Source organism: Siphateles boraxobius, unplaced genomic scaffold (assembly GCF_051911475.1).
Source record: "Siphateles boraxobius isolate OS27281-9 unplaced genomic scaffold, OSU_SipBor_1 65, whole genome shotgun sequence".
In the NCBI taxonomy this organism is placed as follows: domain Eukaryota; kingdom Metazoa; phylum Chordata; class Actinopteri; order Cypriniformes; family Leuciscidae; genus Siphateles; species Siphateles boraxobius.
In genome coordinates, this window is record NW_027509192.1 from 7697501 (window position 1) to 7716158 (window position 18658).

Sequence of the window (18658 nt, forward strand, 5' to 3'; positions counted from 1 at the left end):
AAGAAAGAAGAAAGATTAGTTAGAAAGAAAGAAAGAAGAAAGATTAGTTAGAAAGAAAGAAAGAAAGATTAGTTAGAAAGAAAGAAAGAAGAAAGATTAGTTAGAAAGAAAGAAAGAAAGAAGAAAGATTAGTTAGAAAGAAAGAAAGAAAAAGAAAGAAAGAAAGAAAGAAAGAAAGAAAGAAAGAAAGAAAGAAAGAAAGAAAGAAAGAAAGAAAGAAAGAAAGAAAGAAGAAAGATTAGTTAGAAAGAAAGAAAGAAAGAAAGAAAGAAAGAAAGAAAGAAAGAAGAAAGATTAGTTAGAAAGAAAGAAAGAAAGAAAGAAAGAAAGAAAGATTAGTTAGAAAGAAAGAAGAAATATTAGTTAGAAAGAAAGAAAGAAGAAATATTAGTTAGAAAGAAAGAAGAAATATTAGTTAGAAAGAAAGAAAGAAAGAAAGAAAGAAAGAAAGAAGAAATATTAGTTAGAAAGAAAGAAAGAAAGAAAGAAAGAAAGAAGAAATATTAGTTAGAAAGAAAGAAAGAAAGAAAGAAAGAAAAAGAAAGAAAGAAAGAAAGAAAGAAAGAAGAAATATTAGTTAGAAAGAAAGAAAGAAAGAATTAGTTAGAAAGAAAGATTAGTTAGAAAGAAAGAAAGAAAGAAAGAAAGAAAGAAAGAAAGAAAGAAAGAAGAAAGAATAGTTAGAAAGAAAGAAAGAAAGAAAGAAGAAAGATTAGTTAGAAAGAAAGAAAGAAAGAAGAAAGATTAGTTAGAAAGAAAGAAAGAAAAAGAAAGAAAGAAAGAAAGAAGAAAGATTAGTTAGAAAGAAAGAAAGAAAGAAAGAAAGAAAGAAAGAAGAAAGATTAGTTAGAAAGAAAGAAGAAAGATTAGTTAGAAAGAAAGAAGAAAGATTAGTTAGAAAGAAAGAAAGAAAGAAAGAAAGAAAGAAAGAAGAAAGATTAGTTAGAAAGAAAGAAAGAAAGATTAGTTAGAAAGAAAGAAAGAAGAAAGATTAGTTAGAAAGAAAGAAAGAAAGAAGAAAGATTAGTTAGAAAGAAAGAAAGAAAGAAAGAAAGAAAGAAGAAAGATTAGTTAGAAAGAAAGAAGAAAGATTAGTTAGAAAGAAAGAAGAAAGATTAGTTAGAAAGAAAGAAAGAAAGAAAGAAAGAAAGAAAGAAAGAAGAAAGATTAGTTAGAAAGAAAGAAAGAAAGATTAGTTAGAAAGAAAGAAAGAAGAAAGATTAGTTAGAAAGAAAGAAGAAAGATTAGTTAGAAAGAAAGAAAGAAAAAGAAAGAAAGAAAAAGAAAGAAAGAAAGAAAGAAAGAAAGAAAGAAAGAAAGAAAGAAAGAAAGAAAGAAAGAAAGAAAGATTAGTTAGAAAGAAAGAAAGAAGAAAGATTAGTTAGAAAGAAAGAAAGAATTAGTTAGAAAGAAAGATTAGTTAGAAAGAAAGAAAGAAAGAAAGAAAGAAAGAAAGAAAGAAAGAAAGAAAGAAGAAAGAATAGTTAGAAAGAAAGAAAGAAGAAAGATTAGTTAGAAAGAAAGAAAGAAAGAAGAAAGATTAGTTAGAAAGAAAGAAAGAAAAAGAAAGAAAGAAAGGAAGAAAGAAAGAAAGAAGAAAGATTAGTTAGAAAGAAAGAAAGAAAGAAAGAAAGAAGAAAGATTAGTTAGAAAGAAAGAAGAAAGATTAGTTAGAAAGAAAGAAAGAAAGAAAGAAAGAAAGAAAGAAGAAAGATTAGTTAGAAAGAAAGAAAGAAGAAAGATTAGTTAGAAAGAAAGAAAGAAAGATTAGTTAGAAAGAAAGATAGAAAGAAGAAAGATTAGTTAGAAAGAAAGAAAGAAAGAAAGAAGAAAGATTAGTTAGAAAGAAAGAAAAAGAAAGAAAGAAAAAGAAAGAAAGAAAGAAAGAAAGAAAGAAAGAAAGAAAGAAAGAAAGAAGAAAGATTAGTTAGAAAGAAAGAAAGAAAGAAAGAAGAAAGATTAGTTAGAAAGAAAGAAAGAAAGAAGAAAGATTAGTTAGAAAGAAAGAAAGAAAGAAGAAAGATTAGTTAGAAAGAAAGAAAGAAAGAAGAAAGATTAGTTAGAAAGAAAGAAAGAAAGATTAGTTAGAAAGAAAGAAGAAAGATTAGTTAGAAAGAAAGAAAGAAAGAAAGAAGAAAGAATAGTTAGAAAGAAAGAAAGAAAGAAAGAAAGAAAGAAGAAAGATTAGTTAGAAAGAAAGAAAGAAAGAAAGAAAGAAAGAAGAAAGATTAGTTAGAAAGAAAGAAAGAAAAAGAAAGAAAGAAAGAAAGAAAGAAAGAAAGAAAGAAAGAAGAAAGATTAGTTAGAAAGAAAGAAAGAAAGAAAGAAAGAAAGAAAGAAAAAAGAAAGATTAGTTAGAAAGAAAGAAAGAAAGAAGAAAGATTAGTTAGAAAGAAAGAAAGAAAGAAAGAAAGAAAGAAGAAAGATTAGTAAGAAAGAAAGAAAGAAAGAAAGAAAGAAGAAAGATTAGTTAGAAAGAAAGAAAGAAAGAAAGAAAGAAAGAAAGAAAGAAAGAAAGAAAGAAAGAAAGAAAGAAAGAAGAAAGATTAGTTAGAAATAAAGAAGAAAGATTAGTTAGAAAGAAAGAAGAAAGATTAGTTAGAAAGAAAGAAAGAAAGAAAGAAAGAAAGAAAGAAAGAAAGAAAGAAAGATTAGTTAGAAAGAAAGAAAGAAAGAAAGATTAGTTAGAAAGAAAGAAAGAAAGAAGAAAGATTAGTTAGAAAGAAAGAAAGAAAGAAGAAAGATTAGTTAGAAAGAAAGAAAGAAAGAAAGAAAGAAAGAAAGAAAGAAAGAAAGAAAGAAAGAAAGAAAGAAAGAAAGAAAGAAGAAAGATTAGTTAGAAAGAAAGAAAGAAGAAAGATTAGTTAGAAAGAAAGAAAGAAAGAAAGAAGAAAGATTAGTTAGAAAGAAAGAAGGATTAGTTACAAAGAAAGAAAGATTAGTTAGAAAGAAAGAAGAAAGATTAGTTAGAAAGAAGAAATATTAGTTAGAAAGAAAGAAAGAAGAAATATTAGTTAGAAAGAAAGAAAGAAAGAAAGAAAGAAAGAAAGAAAGAAAGAAAAAAGAAAGATTAATTAGAAAGAAAGAAAGAAAGAAAGAAAGAAAGAAGAAAGATTAGTTAGAAAGAAAGAAAGAAAGAAGAAAGATTAGTAAGAAAGAAAGAAAGAAAGAAAGAAAGAAAGAAAGAAAGAAAGAAAGAAAGAAAGAAAGAAAGAAAGAAAGAAGAAAGATTAGTTAGAAAGAAAGAAAGAAAGAAAGAAAGAAAGAAAGAAAGAAAGAAAGAAAGAAGAAAGATTAGTTAGAAAGAAAGAAGAAAGATTAGTTAGAAAGAAAGAAGAAAGATTAGTTAGAAAGAAAGAAAGAAAGAAAGAAAGAAAGAAAGAAAGATTAGTTAGAAAGAAAGAAAGAAAGATTAGTTAGAAAGAAAGAAAGAAAGAAAGAAGAAAGATTAGTTAGAAAGAAAGAAAGAAAGAAGAAAGATTAGTTAGAAAGAAAGAAAGAAAAAGAAAGAAAGAAAGAAAGAAAGAAGAAAGATTAGTTAGAAAGAAAGAAAGAAAGAAGAAAGATTAGTTAGAAAGAAAGAAAGAAAGAAAGAAGAAAGATTAGTTAGAAAGAAAGAAAGATTAGTTAGAAAGAAAGAAAGATTAGTTAGAAAGAAAGAAGAAAGATTAGTTAGAAAGAAGAAATATTAGTTAGAAAGAAAGAAAGAAGAAATATTAGTTAGAAAGAAAGAAAGAAAGAAAGAAAGAAAGAAAGAAAGAAAGAAAGAAAGAAAGAAAGAAAGAAGAAAGATTAGTTAGAAAGAAAGAAAGAAAGAAGAAAGATTAGTTAGAAAGAAAGAAAGACAGAAAGAAAGAAGAAAGATTAGTTAGAAAGAAAGAAGAAAGATTAGTTAGAAAGAAAGAAAGAAAGAAGAAAGATTAGTTAGAAAGAAAGAAAGAAAGAAAGAAAGAAAGAAAGAAAGAAAGAAGAAAGATTAGTTAGAAAGAAAGAAAGAAAGATAGATTAGTTAGTAAGAAAGAAAGATAGATTAGATAGATAGATAGATAGATAGATAGATAGATAGATAGATAAAGAGATGGATAGATGGATAGATAGATAGATAGATAGATAGATAGATAGATAGATAGATAGATAGATAGATAGATAGATAGATAGATAGATAGATAGATAGATAAGTTCATTAGTACATATAGAATGGTAGTTTAATTGAGTCTTGGGCTTCAGGGAGTTTAGATTTGAGTTTTTGTGTTGTACACTGCTGGGCCACCGTAGCCTTGGCTCAATTTGAACTGTTGCAATGAAAGTCAATGGGATTTTTATGATTTTTAATATTAATTTTTAAGAAATCTGAAAGTCAAATCAGTCTGAAAAGATATAGCACACTAAGTCAGAACAGTCTGAAGGTCTGACCCGAGTTTGGAGTTTGTAGAGTTAAAGCTCTAGGAGGAGTAGCAGTCAGAAAATTTTGGTTAAGAAAAAGAAGAAGAAAAAGAATAATAATAAGTTTAAATAGGATTTCAGTAAGTTGGCTTTCACAAGCCAACTTAATAACATACTGATCATATTCTAACATTTCATCATGTTGAGCTATTTAACATTGATTAATTTTATGTACATTGGCTCACCTGTCTAATAAAGTACATGCAAGAGCGATGTCTCTGTCACGTCGTGGCTCGTGAAGCTCTGTCAAGTCAAAGTTAGTTGCGGACATAAAGCTCTCGGCATCTCGAAAATGCCACGCTGATATTGATCCTCGTTTTAGTTCTCCTTTTGTCCCAAAGTCTACTTGCAATGGTCCATAATGTTTGAATGAAACAACAAACGCATGAGCGTGCTGCTAGGGCGTAACCACGTCTGTCGCCATGGTTACTATGGCAGTACGAGCGGAAACCAGTGATAACGCGGATATTACGTCATTGACAGGCGACAATGACCAGGGACGAGCCATTATTGAAAATTTGAATTTTTCTGAAATTAAAAATCTTTGGGAACTTTTGGGATATTGTAAGTACACAACTGCAGTAAATATATCACACTGTGAAAGTTATTTTTGGATATTTATTTAAAAATATTACATATTCTACCTTTAATAAACTGATAAGTAAATCATCATTTCAATTCTACACATTAAATTTGTTGTTAATTATAATATTGTGTAATTTAATAATATCACAATGAACAAATTTGTGGCAAATAGTATTATTTAATAATAATAATAATTGCAATAAACAGTTTTCTGACAATATAGTTCATTACTCTATTGCAAGCTTAATAAGGTTAAATTCGGCATATTAGATATACAATTTGTTGTTAATTATAAAATTTTGTAAATTATTTGTATTATTATTATTATTATTCACAATAAACAAATTTGTGGCAAATAATATAGATCATTATTATTGTTGTTATTATTATTAAATACACTATTACATTTGATATTAATTACTATATCGTATAATTAAAAAATAATCGCAAAAAAAAATCCTGATACTTATACAGTAATATAGTTAACTACTATTATTATTAACATCAAATATTTTTTATATAATGTAATAATAATAATAATTATAAAACACATTTTTGGCAAATAATTTTGTTTATTAGTGTCATGATGTGGGTTTTGTGTCTTGTCTTTTCATGTTCAGTGATTCCCTGACCTGTCTTTTACTTCTCACAGGTGTTTCTCGTTATTCCCGACGCCCCCTTGTTAGCTCGTTTGTCCTTGATTATTTAAGCCCTGTGTTCCTGCCCTGTCTTTGTGAGTTTGTTGAATGTTTGATGTCAACGTTGGTCGCTTCTGATTCTGAGTCCTGTATTCCAGTCTGAGTCTTTGTCTAAGTTTGTAGTTTGTCTAAACAAAGCCTTTACACTGCGTTTGGATCCAGCCTCTTTCCCGTGCTTCTACCGCACCACATTACCAGCGTCACAATTAGCCTGTTGCAAACTTACCATATTAATATAATTTATACCACATTCTCTCAGCCCACTTCATGAGGTGCATCCTGAGATGGATTTAAACAGTAATGAAGTTTGCATCTACTGTATGTTTGGCATCTTTTGGCTCCATTAAAAAACAATTAAATTACAAATACACTTTTGTAATGGAACTCAATGTCCAAAGCATAAATCTTTGAATCAAAAGCTTTTTAAGATCATGAGAAATGTGTCAAATGTGTCCATTCATTCATAACCAGATCTCAGAGTATACTTTAAAAAAAGTTTTATGACATTCAGTACCTTACTAGCATATGACTGTGTTCTGTCCCCTAGAGGCGTCCACATGTATGATGTCAGAGTGGATCAGCTGGTCACCTTGCAGTGCCTCGTGTGGCATGGGCATGAGGTCCAGAGAGAGATATGTCAAGCAGTTCCCAGAGGACGGCTCCAGCTGTACACTGCCAACCGAGGAGACAGAGAAGTGTGTGGTCAACGAGGACTGTTGTAAGTTAGACATGCATTATATGCTGTGTTGATGTTTTAATCGACATTCAGTGTCTAAAGCCTAAAGTCTATACCAGTAATGTTAGACACATGTATGTGTGTGTTGTAGCACCCAGTAGCTGTGTGGTGACAGAGTGGGGCGAGTGGGAGCCCTGCAGCGTGAGCTGTGGTGTGGGGATGAGGAGGAGAGAGCGCATGATGAAGATGGAAGCCTCAGATGGCTCTCCGTGTCGAGCGCAGCTGGCGGAGGCAGAGAAGTGCATGATGCCTGAGTGCAGTGAGTATGAAGCGTCAACTCAATCCAACAACCTCTCATGGGCCGGGCAAGATGCCCTGCTTCACCAGCCTTGATTCATTACCAGAATTCCTCTTTGGGGCTAGTCGATTTCTAATTAGACATGCTTGTCACTTGCCCCGGGTCGGGCTGCACCAGCCGTTCATAAGGTCTCATTTAAATTAAGGCGTCAAGTTCACTCGGGGCTTTATAACTACTCGTTGCTAAGTTGGTACTTAATTTGGCTGCACCATTTGTTCTTAAGGCACTTTATTTGCTCTGTAAAGTAATGCGTAGTCACATAATATAAGCTTTATTTATCCAGTAATAGCCTTCAAATTTGTAAACAGAAGTAGTTAAAGGCTGTCCATTTCAGTTTTAACTTGTAACAGTTGATGCTTCAAACGGAACAGTAATTCAGTTTACCATTGCAATATGATACATAAATAATAAATACATTTTATAATAAATAAAAATAAAATAAATAAAATATAATAAATAGTACATTTAAATATTGTAAATATTCAGGAATTGTATCTAAGTTGTGGTATAAATAAATACCTGTACAGTAGACTGAAAATATATTCATTAATTTTTAAATTCTAAAGATTAAGTTTGATGTTAATTATAATATTGTGTAATTTAACAACTACCACAACAACAACTTAATAATATTATTGAATATTTACATTAATTAATTGATTAATTTACTCTGCACATACAGTATAATAATAATATATTTTCTGACAAGTAAATGTGACTGGTGAATCAAAATAGTTTTTACTTAAATTTGATTAATCTATAGTGGATGAGAAAACCAATTGCATCGTGGCAAAGTTCGTATTTATGCACATTTATTAATAATAACTATAATAATTTTTCTGTCAAGTAAATGTGACTGGTGAATTTAAATTTGTTTACTTAAATATGATTGATCTATAGTGGATGAGAAAAACATTATGAATCATGGCAAGGTTTTGGTTTCAATACTATTTGCAGTCAATATTTTTGGCTATACAGTAAGAATTTACAAATATGCTCTAAAATGTACTTTAAAATATTTATACAAAAATAAAAAGTAGTAACTACTGGTAACTTTAATAACGCTGTATTAACCCTGTGTGTGTAGACGCAGTGGTGTGTATGCTGTCTCCGTGGTCAGACTGGGGAGAATGCAGTGTGTCCTGCGGTGTGGGCATGCGTTCCCGTCAGCGCATGCTGAAGACGCCCGTAGAGCCCAGCCTGTGCCCAGATGAGCTCGAACAGGTTGAAAAGTGCATGTTTCCTGAATGCCGTGAGTAACACACACACACATACACACACGCCTTTACTTGCTATCTAAATGGGGACATATCAAAGACTTCTTGTTTTCATGTAAAGCTAATTCTAAATACTACAAACTAACCCTAATACGTTTTACCAATTAAAGATGTCCCCAAACGGAATTTGGTTTACAAAATTGTCCCCGTACTATAGCTAAGTACATGTACAAAAATGCACAGATGGGTGAAATGCTGTCTTTTTAATTGATTCCATTCCTCCTCCAGCCACGGACTGCATGCTGTCGGAGTGGTCAGCTTGGTCCGAGTGCAATAAGTCTTGCGGGAAGGGTCACATGATCCGCTCACGAATGGTCAAGCTAGAACCTCAGTTCGGGGGCCTGCCCTGCCCCGAGACGGTCCAGAGGAAGAAATGCAAGATCCGCAAGTGCGCGAGAGGCTCCCGTGCCAGCGACAAGAGAAAGAGACAGGAAGCTCCAGACAGGAGGAGAGGAAAACAGAGCAGAGAGTCTGTGGCAGAGGAGAGCTCAGGTCTAGAATTATTTAGTATTTACTTGTAGCAAATTTAGCTCTGTCAACAGATCATTCCTGGAAGCCGGATTTATGTTAATTGCACATGGATTGTGCAACTGAATCTGAATTTAAAGTCAACCTGAAATTAAATTTGACCTTTTTTTTTTTTCTTTTTTTTTTTTAATATGTTCCTGGTTTTACTTTGCACGGTTTGTCAGTGGAAGTTAATCCAAACGAAAAAAAAACATATTTGTCTTTGCAATCTTTTATCAAAATGTAATAACTTGCAAAGCCTCTTTTTCCTGGCTGATAGCGGATTTGAGGTGGGTAGAAAAACAATACGATGTTACTAATGTAGCCTCGGTTCTCTCTAGAAGAGGGAACAAGTATTGCGTAAGCTAGCTTACGCTAAGGGTAAAGTCATCTTTTCTTTTGCGGAGCGCATAATGTAAATCCTGAGTGCCCTGACGGGGCACAGGATATTCACATCACCCTCACTGTCGGATACAGGCAGAGCCGAGAGAGAAATGACCTGCGCTCTGAAAGGGATGCCCAATATTTTAGGGACATAACCATGTCTCGGCTTGAGGATGACTTGAGAGTCATTTGGCCCTAACTCAAGACACGAAGCACTAACAGATAGCGCGTGTAAATCCCCCACACGTTTAACTGATGAAAGAGCTGTCAGAAAAACGGTTTTGAGCGAGAGGTACTTTACGTCCACGGAGTCTAGCGGTTCAGAGGGGAAAGCTTTCAGGGCCTCTAGGACCAGTGAAAGATCCCAGATGGGAACCGAGGGGGGTCGCGGGGGGTTCATCCGTCTAGCTCCTCTAAGGAAGCGAATGACGAGCTCGTTCCTTCCTATTGACTGGCCGCGCGTCGACTCAGCGAACGCTGCAACGGACGCCACATAGACTTTTAGCGTGGATGGGGACCTGCCCTTATTTAACAGCTCCTGAAGGAAGCTAAGAAACCCCGGGACCCCGCACATTCGTGGGTCTAGATCTCAATCAGCGCACCATTTGGAGAACACAGACCATTTAGACGCGTAAAGCCGCCTCGTAGAGGGGGCTCTGGATTGCGTGATCGTGTTCATAACTCCCTCTGGCAGTACAACGGGTGTCCGTTGATCAACCATGCATGTAGAGACCAGCGCTCTGGATGGGGATGCCAGATTGAGCCGCGGGCTTGAGAGAGGAGGTCTCTCCTCACCGGAATCGGCCAAGGGCCTGTGTGGGACAGCCGCATCAGCTCCGGGAACCAAGTTTGATTCTCCCAGTGCGGGGCTATAAGGAGCACCGAGTGGCACGTTTCCCCGATTCTCTTGATTACCTGTGGTAACAGAGAGACCGAAGGGAAAGCATAGAGTGGGAGGCTGGGCCAGATTTGGGCCAGCGCATCCTCGTTCTTTGAAAAGAACATCGGGCAATGAGCATTGTCTTTTGACGCAAAGAGGTCGACTTTCGCTTTGCCTGAAAAGGCGCCATAGTAACTGGACTGTTTGGGGGTGCAAGGACCATTCCCCCGGGGGGATGTGGTTCCTGGACAGTGTGTCCGGATCGTCGTTCAGATGGCCTGGCACGTGCGCAGCTCTCAGCGAGCCTAGACGGCCCTGAGACCACATAAGGCGTTCCGTCAGATGGCAGAGGTTTCTGGATCTGACGCCACCCTGACGGTTTATGTAGGACACCACCGACATGTTGTCCGAGCGGACCAGTACATGGTGGTCCTGTATGAACGGGAGGAAGCGTTTGAGCGCGTTCTCGACTGCTATCATTTCCAGACAGTTTATGTGGAAGTGTTTCTCTTGGTCCGACCACAGGCCAAAGGCCGGTCTGCCCTCGGAGACGGCGCCCCAACCCAGGTTGTAGGCGTCTGTCGAGATGACCAATCGGTGTGAAACAGCCCCCATCGTCACTCCCCGCTGGTACCAGTCGGCCCGCTAACCAGGGCTGCAGAGCCGAAATGCAGCTCTGAGTAACTCTGATTTGCCTGTAGCCTGAAACCCAAGCCCGGTGAGGCACTTGGGAGTTCAGCCAGCGTTGTAGCGGCCGCATGCGCAGCAGGCCCAGCTGAAGCACAGCCGCAGTTGATGCCATACAGCCTAGCATCCTCTGGAATGTCTTCAGAGGTATAATGCTGCCTTTCTGGAAAGACACGGCTAGCTGTCGAACATGGCGCGCGCGCTGTGTCGATAAGCGGGCCGTCATAGCCACCGAGTCCAGTTCTATTCCTAGGAAGGAAACTGACTGACTGGGCAGTAATGAGCTCTTGGTCCAGTTGACCGTGAGACCCAAGCTTTCCAGATGGCTGAGAAGCGCAGCTCTGTGAGATAAGTTCCCTCTCTGACTGGGCTAAAATCAGCCAATCGTCCAAATAGTTCAGAATTCGCAGCCCTTTCACTCTCAAGAGGGCGAGAGCCGTATCCATGCATTTCGTAAATGTACGGGGTGCTATGGATAGGCCGAACGGGAGGACGGTGTATTGATATGCCCGACCGTCGAAGGCGAATCTCAAGAATGGTCTGTGATGCGGGGCTATCGGAATCTGAAAGTATGCATCTTTCAGATCGAGAGAAACGAACCAGTCTCCTGGGCGAACGTGTGCGAGGATTTGTCTGGTCGTAATCATTTTGAACGGCCGTCTCATGAGAGCTTTGTTCAAATGTCTCAGATCTAAGATAGGTCTTAGAGCTCCATCCTTCTTGGGTACGAGAAAATAACGGCTGTAGAAGCCTGACTCGCTCTGTGAAGGAGGTACTGGTTCTATGGCCCCTTTGCACAGCAGTTTGGCTATTTCTGCGCGGAGTAGATGTGCTACATCCGCTTTCACTTTCGTCTCGGTCCGAGCTCGAAAGCTAGGGGGACGGCGAGCGAACTGAACCCAATCTGTCACACCTGGAATAGCCTTCCATGCTTCTACATGTATAGCTAGGGGCAGAATGGACTCCGGGTTCCGTTGGCCACGTAGCGCGGGCTCGGGAAACTGTACCGGAGGCGTGAGCGGGGTGCGCACGCTCTCTGATCTCAGTAACGGCGGCTCGCCGACAGCTGTAACTGCCTGAGCCACTTGATATGACCCGATTACTGGGAATGGGGAATATTTCGTGGCGATATTTATTGCGAGCGGAGCCTGGGGCGAAGTGTTTGTCCGTAAGCATGAGTGCTCGTGGGCGGTCATGTGACTTACGTTCATAATATGGCCGCTGTGAGGCTGTTGCCGTGTAACAGAGAGTACAGCGAGTAGGTGTGAGCACAGATTTGTGGGCACATTGTCTACATCTAGCACTCGAGCGGCGTTTGCCAGCTTTATGAGAGTGGGCTCTGTGAGTATGTGAGATACATGGGGCATAGTGTTTATATGTAGGGGTGAGCACTGACTTGTGGGCACGTTTTCTACACATAAAACACACTCGACGTGAGCCGGATAACCAGAATTTATACTCTTTTTGAGATTTCTCTGGGTCGCCGTAAAAACGGCGTTTGTGTGCAGGCGAGCGGGCTGTGTTGCCGACTCGTTGGCCGCTATATGTATGTCTGTAGTAGCGTTCACCGAGGGGACTGACCGTGCTTCGACGGTGGTCCGGCCGCGGCGAGACCAGCGCGTCTTTTCCTCACTAGCATTGCTAGGAGGGCTTTCCCTGCTCGGGGTTCAGCACAACCCTAGGCCGGGGTCCCCGGGGGGGAGACGGCCTGCGACCGGAGGAGCGAGATCTAGGGCGGCCGCCCTGTCGACGCTGCGGAGGCTGGGGCTGGGCTGGGCGCTGGCTAGCTTGACGTGTAGTTTGCTCACGTGGGCGGCTTGCAGAAGAGCTAGCGCGTCGCGGCAGGAAAAGGCTCATGGCCTGTGTGGTCTTCTGCACTTCGGAGAAGCGGTCGACGATCACGTTTACCGCTGGGCCGAAGAGACCAGAAGGGGAGAGCGGCGCGTCGAGGAACACGGACCGTTCAGCTTCCCCCATATCCGCCAGGGTCAACCAGAGTTGCCTCTCTGGTTGACAGCTCAGTGTGCAGCTCTGGCAGAAAGGGTGCAGATCTGGAAACGGGCTGGGGGCGGCGGCTGTGCAGGAGACAGCCGTCAAGCCTGTTGGGTGCGGGATCCTTCGGCGGTGACCAATCGAGCCCGAGTTGGTCGACGGCCTTGGAGAGGAGCGCATTAACTCGGCGTCCATGCCTGCCCGAGTCCTGCTGGATTCCTGGACGGATGAGGAGGCGGAGTGATGTGAACTCGACCACTCCTCACTGTCCGACGCCAGCTGTCCAGTGAGTGGCCTCCTTCAGCCTCGTCCCCTGAGGCGGCGGCAGCGCGGGCCGAAGCCGGCGGCTGCGCGTCTGGGAGGGGCGGAGAAGGAGAGAGTGAGGCCGGCGGAAGACGTTGCGGCGAGCACTTCACCGCGGCCACGGGCTCCGGCATCCTATGAGCACGGCGCTTCTTCCTGCGTGGTCCAGAGGTTGGAGTGACAGCGTTCTGTGTGAAGGCTTTGAGTCGAGCCCGCAGGGTAACAGTGCTCGCAGCCGCCCGTATCCAGTGCGAGGGCTGCGTGATCCGGTCCCAGGCAGAGAGCGCAAATCACCTGACGGTCTCCTGCGCAGAGCTGGGCTCTACACGAGCCGCAGGAAAGGCGAGGCATTTTAAAACAAACGTTTGCGCTCTTTTTGTGAGAGAGAGAGTGAGTGTCGCAGCGGCACACACAGATAGCAGTATAAAGGATACACGCCGAATGGCGTAGCAGGCACGGATGGCTGAAGGTGATGAAGACGGCCGGCTTCTTCAGGCACTTTCCTCTGCTTGCTAGTCGCTGGATTCAAAGGCGGCAGCTTCTCTCAGAGTCCAGCGATGCGGAGAGATTCGCTGAAGATGATGAAATCAGTGAGACAACCCACAAGCCTGGCTTTTATACGCTAAGCCACCCTCATTGGACGTGACGTCACGCGCGAGGCTCAGTGGTAGGTTGCAGCAGTTGCCGCAGGGCAACCAATGAGCACGCGATATGGCCTGCTCTAAGTCTGCTAGCTGCTGCACTGCGTTGACAATAAATACAAAATTAAGGTTCATTTTTTGGCTTCAATATCTCAAGCAAAGATGACTTTACCCGTAGCGTAATCTAGCTTACGCAATACGAGAGAACCTCTCGTAAGAGAACTATATTTCAATTTTTTTGCAAAGGAATGCAACGTTTCTCAGGGGAATGCCAAAGTTTTGAAAGTTTTTTAAAAAGTTTTTTTCATTTTCAAATAACAATTGGGATTTTAAGGTTACTTTTTTTTACATTCAATCAATTCCAAAAGGATAAAATCAAGTCATTTTTTTTCTTATTGAATTCTCAATTTTACACAGAAATATGTTGCATTATGGTAGTAAAATGAGTTGCAAGTTCCAAAACCTACAAAGCTGCCTACAGAATCAAGATTTTAAGGCATCACAAGTGCACTCTCAAGGCCTCTTATTAATTTTTTTTTTTAAAACAGCATTTATTTGAAATAGAAATCTTTTGTAACTTAATAAATGTCTTTACTGTCACTTTTGATCCATTTAATACACATTGCTGAAAAATGAAATTATAAATTTAAAAAAACAACAACAATATTTGGATAACATTCCAAACTAAGCACTTATGAGGTGCTATGACAATTGGATGCATCTTAAAAAGATCCCTATGTAGGCATCAATGCTTACTACGTTTTGTAACGGAGCTCATATTTTGTTATTGATCAAATTGTTCTCTTAAGCTCCCTGTAAATGCTCTGTATTGCTCCTACGTGAACCGATCAATACATCAAATCTTTTAAAGCTGTGCCGGGGCATCTCTTACAAACACTAAAACACACACACCGTATTGTCAGCATAAGATGAAGTGATTCAGTATGGCCATAGATGGTGATGTAGAGAATGTCCCAGGCTCATTGTAAAAGGGAAGTCTCTCTGGTCTCGCTGCTCATTTCTAACACACACACATACATCACCTTTAACTGTGCTATCCTCATCATCTGTGGAGGACACTGGTAATATTCATTCTTGGCACTTTATTTTGGTCGCCACCTTCTCAAGAGGAAGTTAAAAACTCTTGATAACCGCCACCCGCCTTTTGAGCATAGACACGAAAGTACACTATCCAAACTTAAATGGTTGTAATTCATGAATGCTTTGGAATTCAGAACTTAGGCTGGTCTCTATTTTTTAAGAATCAAATAAACTCAGTAGATTATTGATGAAATCAAAGCACTTAAAAAAATGTAAGTGTGAAAAATGTATAGAAGTTTGTTTACTGTAAAGAAAAAATATTGCACTAAACATTTTTTTTATTTAATACAAAATATATATTTTACAAAATAATTTGGACTCTACAATTGCTTTAAAATCAAAGACGTACTGTACTGTATGTCTCACTAAGTTATGTTCTAAATTTAAAGGTGATATCACAAAAAATGAAGGTTGCTGTGGCATTTTATTTAGGCACTATACCGAAAAAAATTACACCAGGTGACACCCAAACTCCATTAAAAAACTTTGTTATTACGAAATACTGCACTAAATTTTGTAAAATTTGAAATATGAGACTGCCCACTAGGGGGAGGAGCTTGCTAAAAGGATTTAAAGTACTGTCTCCATTAAAACATGGAAACATGTTTGAATCATTCAACATTTGAATGATACCTAATTTATGATGATTACTAAAATATTTGATAGGGGGAAAGGCAAAAATGCAAAGTGCACCAAGTGTCCCAATACAAGGACACTGACAGTTAACAGTTAAGGGCCCTTGTTCAAAACCCCACCTTGATTTTCTTGTACTCTCTACCAACAGCCTGTCCGATACGCCCGTGGTCCAGCTGGACGGACTGTACCAAGCCGTGCGGCGGGGGGATGCAAGAACGCATGATGAACGTAAAGAAGAAGGGCAAATCCTCACAGCCCAACCACTGCAAAAACAAGAGGGAGATCCGCGCATGCAATGTGCACCCGTGCTAAGAGTGACACTCTATCACTGTAATACACACACGCACACCTCAACACACACAGACTCAGCCCTTAAAGAGGCTGAATAGGGCAGAAACAGCTTAGTTTTAACCCAGGGTTTCCAGAAGTGGGACCAGTGAGGGATGTGTGTTCCAGTTACAGCTTGTAGGATTTTAGAGTAACTCACACGTGGACCAGGCCTGTTATCCGTGATTAGTTTTAGATGCCTTCTTAGCGGGCGTATATACTGTATCAATGTATAACCGACACTTTTCAGTACCAACTTCACTTAAAACATCAGTGTGCACTTCTTTTTAAACAGTAATTACATTTTCCTTTCATTCATTACGCACAGCCACCTTCTTTTGGGGTAAAGGTCAGAGGTCAAAACAGATATGTAGCATTCCTGTAAAAAAACACGTGCTGCATCCGAAATCGCATACTTCCCTACTATATAGTAGGCCACTAGTAAAAACACTAGGCCTATGTGACAAAAGAAATATGTCCAAATTCACAGAACATATAAGAGTAGGCAAAAAGTGCCCGGATGACCTACTACTTCCGGCGAGATTCTGAAGTGTGCATACGATGGACACTGCTATCCCATGAGGCCACGGAAGAGGATTTGTGAATGTCAGTGAGGCGAACATTCATGACAATTACAACATGATGAATGAAATACATTCACAAATTCATCCTTTTTTAGCGTTTGCAAAGTAAGTACACTATTAAAATACTATTGGCATCAATTGTACCATAAAGAATCTTTAACATCCATGGAAACTTTCCATTGCACAAAAAGGTTCCTTGTAGTGGAAAATGTTTTTCACACTTTGAAAAAAACCAACATTTTTTAAGAACTGGTCACTGAACGGTTCTTCTGGGAACTAAAAATGGTTCTTCTATGACATCGCTGCAAAAACACCTATTTAGAAGCTTTATTTCTAAGAGTGTACTTGTTCAAAATAAGTACCTACTCAAGAGAGTATGCGATTTCGGACACAGCAATGGTTTTCTGCATCCAATAAAGCATTTTGGATGCAATCTCATAATGGTTTGCAAAGAAAAACGGAGTTTACCACCAGCATTTCAGTTTCTAATCCGAGGCTGGCTCTATTTAGTGATATCAAGGTGGGTCACCCACAATCGATGCCCAATTGATTCGGACAGCAAGTGTTTGGTGAGGACGGAGGATTTTTTTTGGGAAAACTAGGTAAATACAGGCTTAGGGAGATGCACTGGCCGGCCTATGGATAGTTTAACATTTGCATTCCTGAACTAAAAAGCACAGGCAAGCATAACCATTCGACTTTTTTTGGTTTTATTTTATAAATCGTGATATATTAACTTGGAGATGAAAATAGATTGTGTCTTTTCATTGCATTATTAGATGTATAAGAGGCTAATGTGAAATATTAACTCATCTGTAGGGACAGAAGGCATTTCAATTAGACATTTTATTACTTTTATTGTGGAATTTTGGTATATTTTGTTTATTCAAAAAGTCTCACCAAAGTAAAGTGTGGATTTTCACTCATTTCACTCATCCCTGCAATATTATGCTATTTTGGAATAAATCTTTACAATAAAAGTTTATGTGACTACATGTTGTGACTACATGCTTATTGGAAAAAGATTTTAAAAAATCAGTAAGACACTGTTTTTAATATATTCTTTGCTGATCTAGGACAGACAGTTCTTTCTGGTAACCACTAGGGGGAGACAGAGACTGAAGTTTCGCGATATAATTATGTCGTAAATGCATCAGTTCGTCACCAAGTGGCATCGTGCGTTTACATTTCAGTTTCTCGATCAACTCACTCAGCTGCAGGATGAGGAATAGGACAGCCAAAAGTGAAAATTCTGTCATATTTTATCATCCGTATGTTGTTAGGCAGATTTGATCTTTTTCTTCACCTGAATCTGACGTCTTTGTTGTGTTTCACAGACGAAACAAAGTCATGTGGGTTGTTTGGATTGGAACATCATTAATATTACAGGATATATAGGCCTATATGTTTTATGTTACGTGGTGATCTCATACAGTATACATTTGGGTCATTCCTGGCTTACTACCTTAATGTTTAACCAGAGGTGTCAAGTCCAGGTTCAGAAAGTAAAAATCCTCCTCAGTATTTTGTCCCAATCACCTGGATTTGCTAATTAGCACAGTTTTTCAGCCAGGAGATAGAACTAATTAGTGAAATCAGCTGGCTGAGTTAATGGGTGGAATAAACATATGGCAGGACTTTTACTTTCTGACCCCTGGAATTGATACCTATGTGTTTAACAACATCAATTGTAAACCTGTCTTAGTCATAAATAACACCATTTGAAATCTAAGTAGGCTATATTGAAGTTGATTAAAAAGAAAATTTGATACATTTTACAGCATTTTGATATCAGCATTTTTTCTAAGTCCACAGGCCTATGTAGCCCATTTTCCCATTTTCTTTATATTGTTGGGTATGTCAACTATGATTCCCTCATACATACATATATATATGTGTGTGTGTGTGTGTGTGTGTGTGTGTGTGTGTGTGTGTGTGTGTGTGTGTGTGTGTGTGTGTGTGTGTGTGTGTGTGTGTGTGTGTGTGTGTGTGTGTGTGTGTGTATCAATTATTACATTTATTTTTACAATTATAATTTGGGTCTTTAGCTTGTACCTCAATTTTTGGGCAAGTGAGAGATCCTAGATTGTAACTGTCTATTATTAACAATTTTATCTTTTAAATTTGATGTGGTCAACCTTACATCCACCCTGTTAAAGGAAATATTAAAAAAAAGGTTAGTATAAAAATCGCATTTTTTAAATTACAGTTTTAAAGTCCATGCAATTATTTATCTGATAAACCTTGTTAGCTTGTTTCTGCTCAGATTGCATTGGCTGATTTTTAATCAGCTTGTCCACCCTGTTTATATCTGAGTATATATATATATAAGAGTGAACACTTAGTGTAGTGATTATGAGAGTGCATTTAAAGTTCGATAGGAAATCATCCATTCTTTATAACACTTGTCCACCCTGTATAGCCTATCAGTTTTTCCACCCTGTTAAGTAGCCTACTGTTTTTTTTTTTACAATAATTTCATAAAATCCGCAATAACAACAAAAAACACTAGTAATTCACTAACAATGAAAATTTACTAGAAATTAAATTTTACCTCACCCTATCATGACTACACAACA

The 18658-nt window shown here is 38.5% G+C and overlaps 1 protein-coding gene across 1 annotated transcript in view; it reads left to right on the top strand.

Moving 5' to 3' along the window:
* spon1b (spondin 1b) overlaps positions 1-17074 on the top strand; it is an 80147-nt gene extending 63073 nt beyond the window's left edge. The window contains exons 12-16 of the mRNA XM_077210540.1: positions 6274-6444; positions 6554-6721; positions 7848-8012; positions 8266-8529; positions 15317-17074. Of these exons, the coding sequence (XP_077066655.1) occupies positions 6274-6444; positions 6554-6721; positions 7848-8012; positions 8266-8529; positions 15317-15480 (932 nt within the window). The 3' untranslated portion in view covers positions 15481-17074. The remainder of the gene's footprint in view (positions 1-6273; positions 6445-6553; positions 6722-7847; positions 8013-8265; positions 8530-15316) is intronic.
* The last annotated feature ends 1584 nt before the right edge of the window (positions 17075-18658 follow it).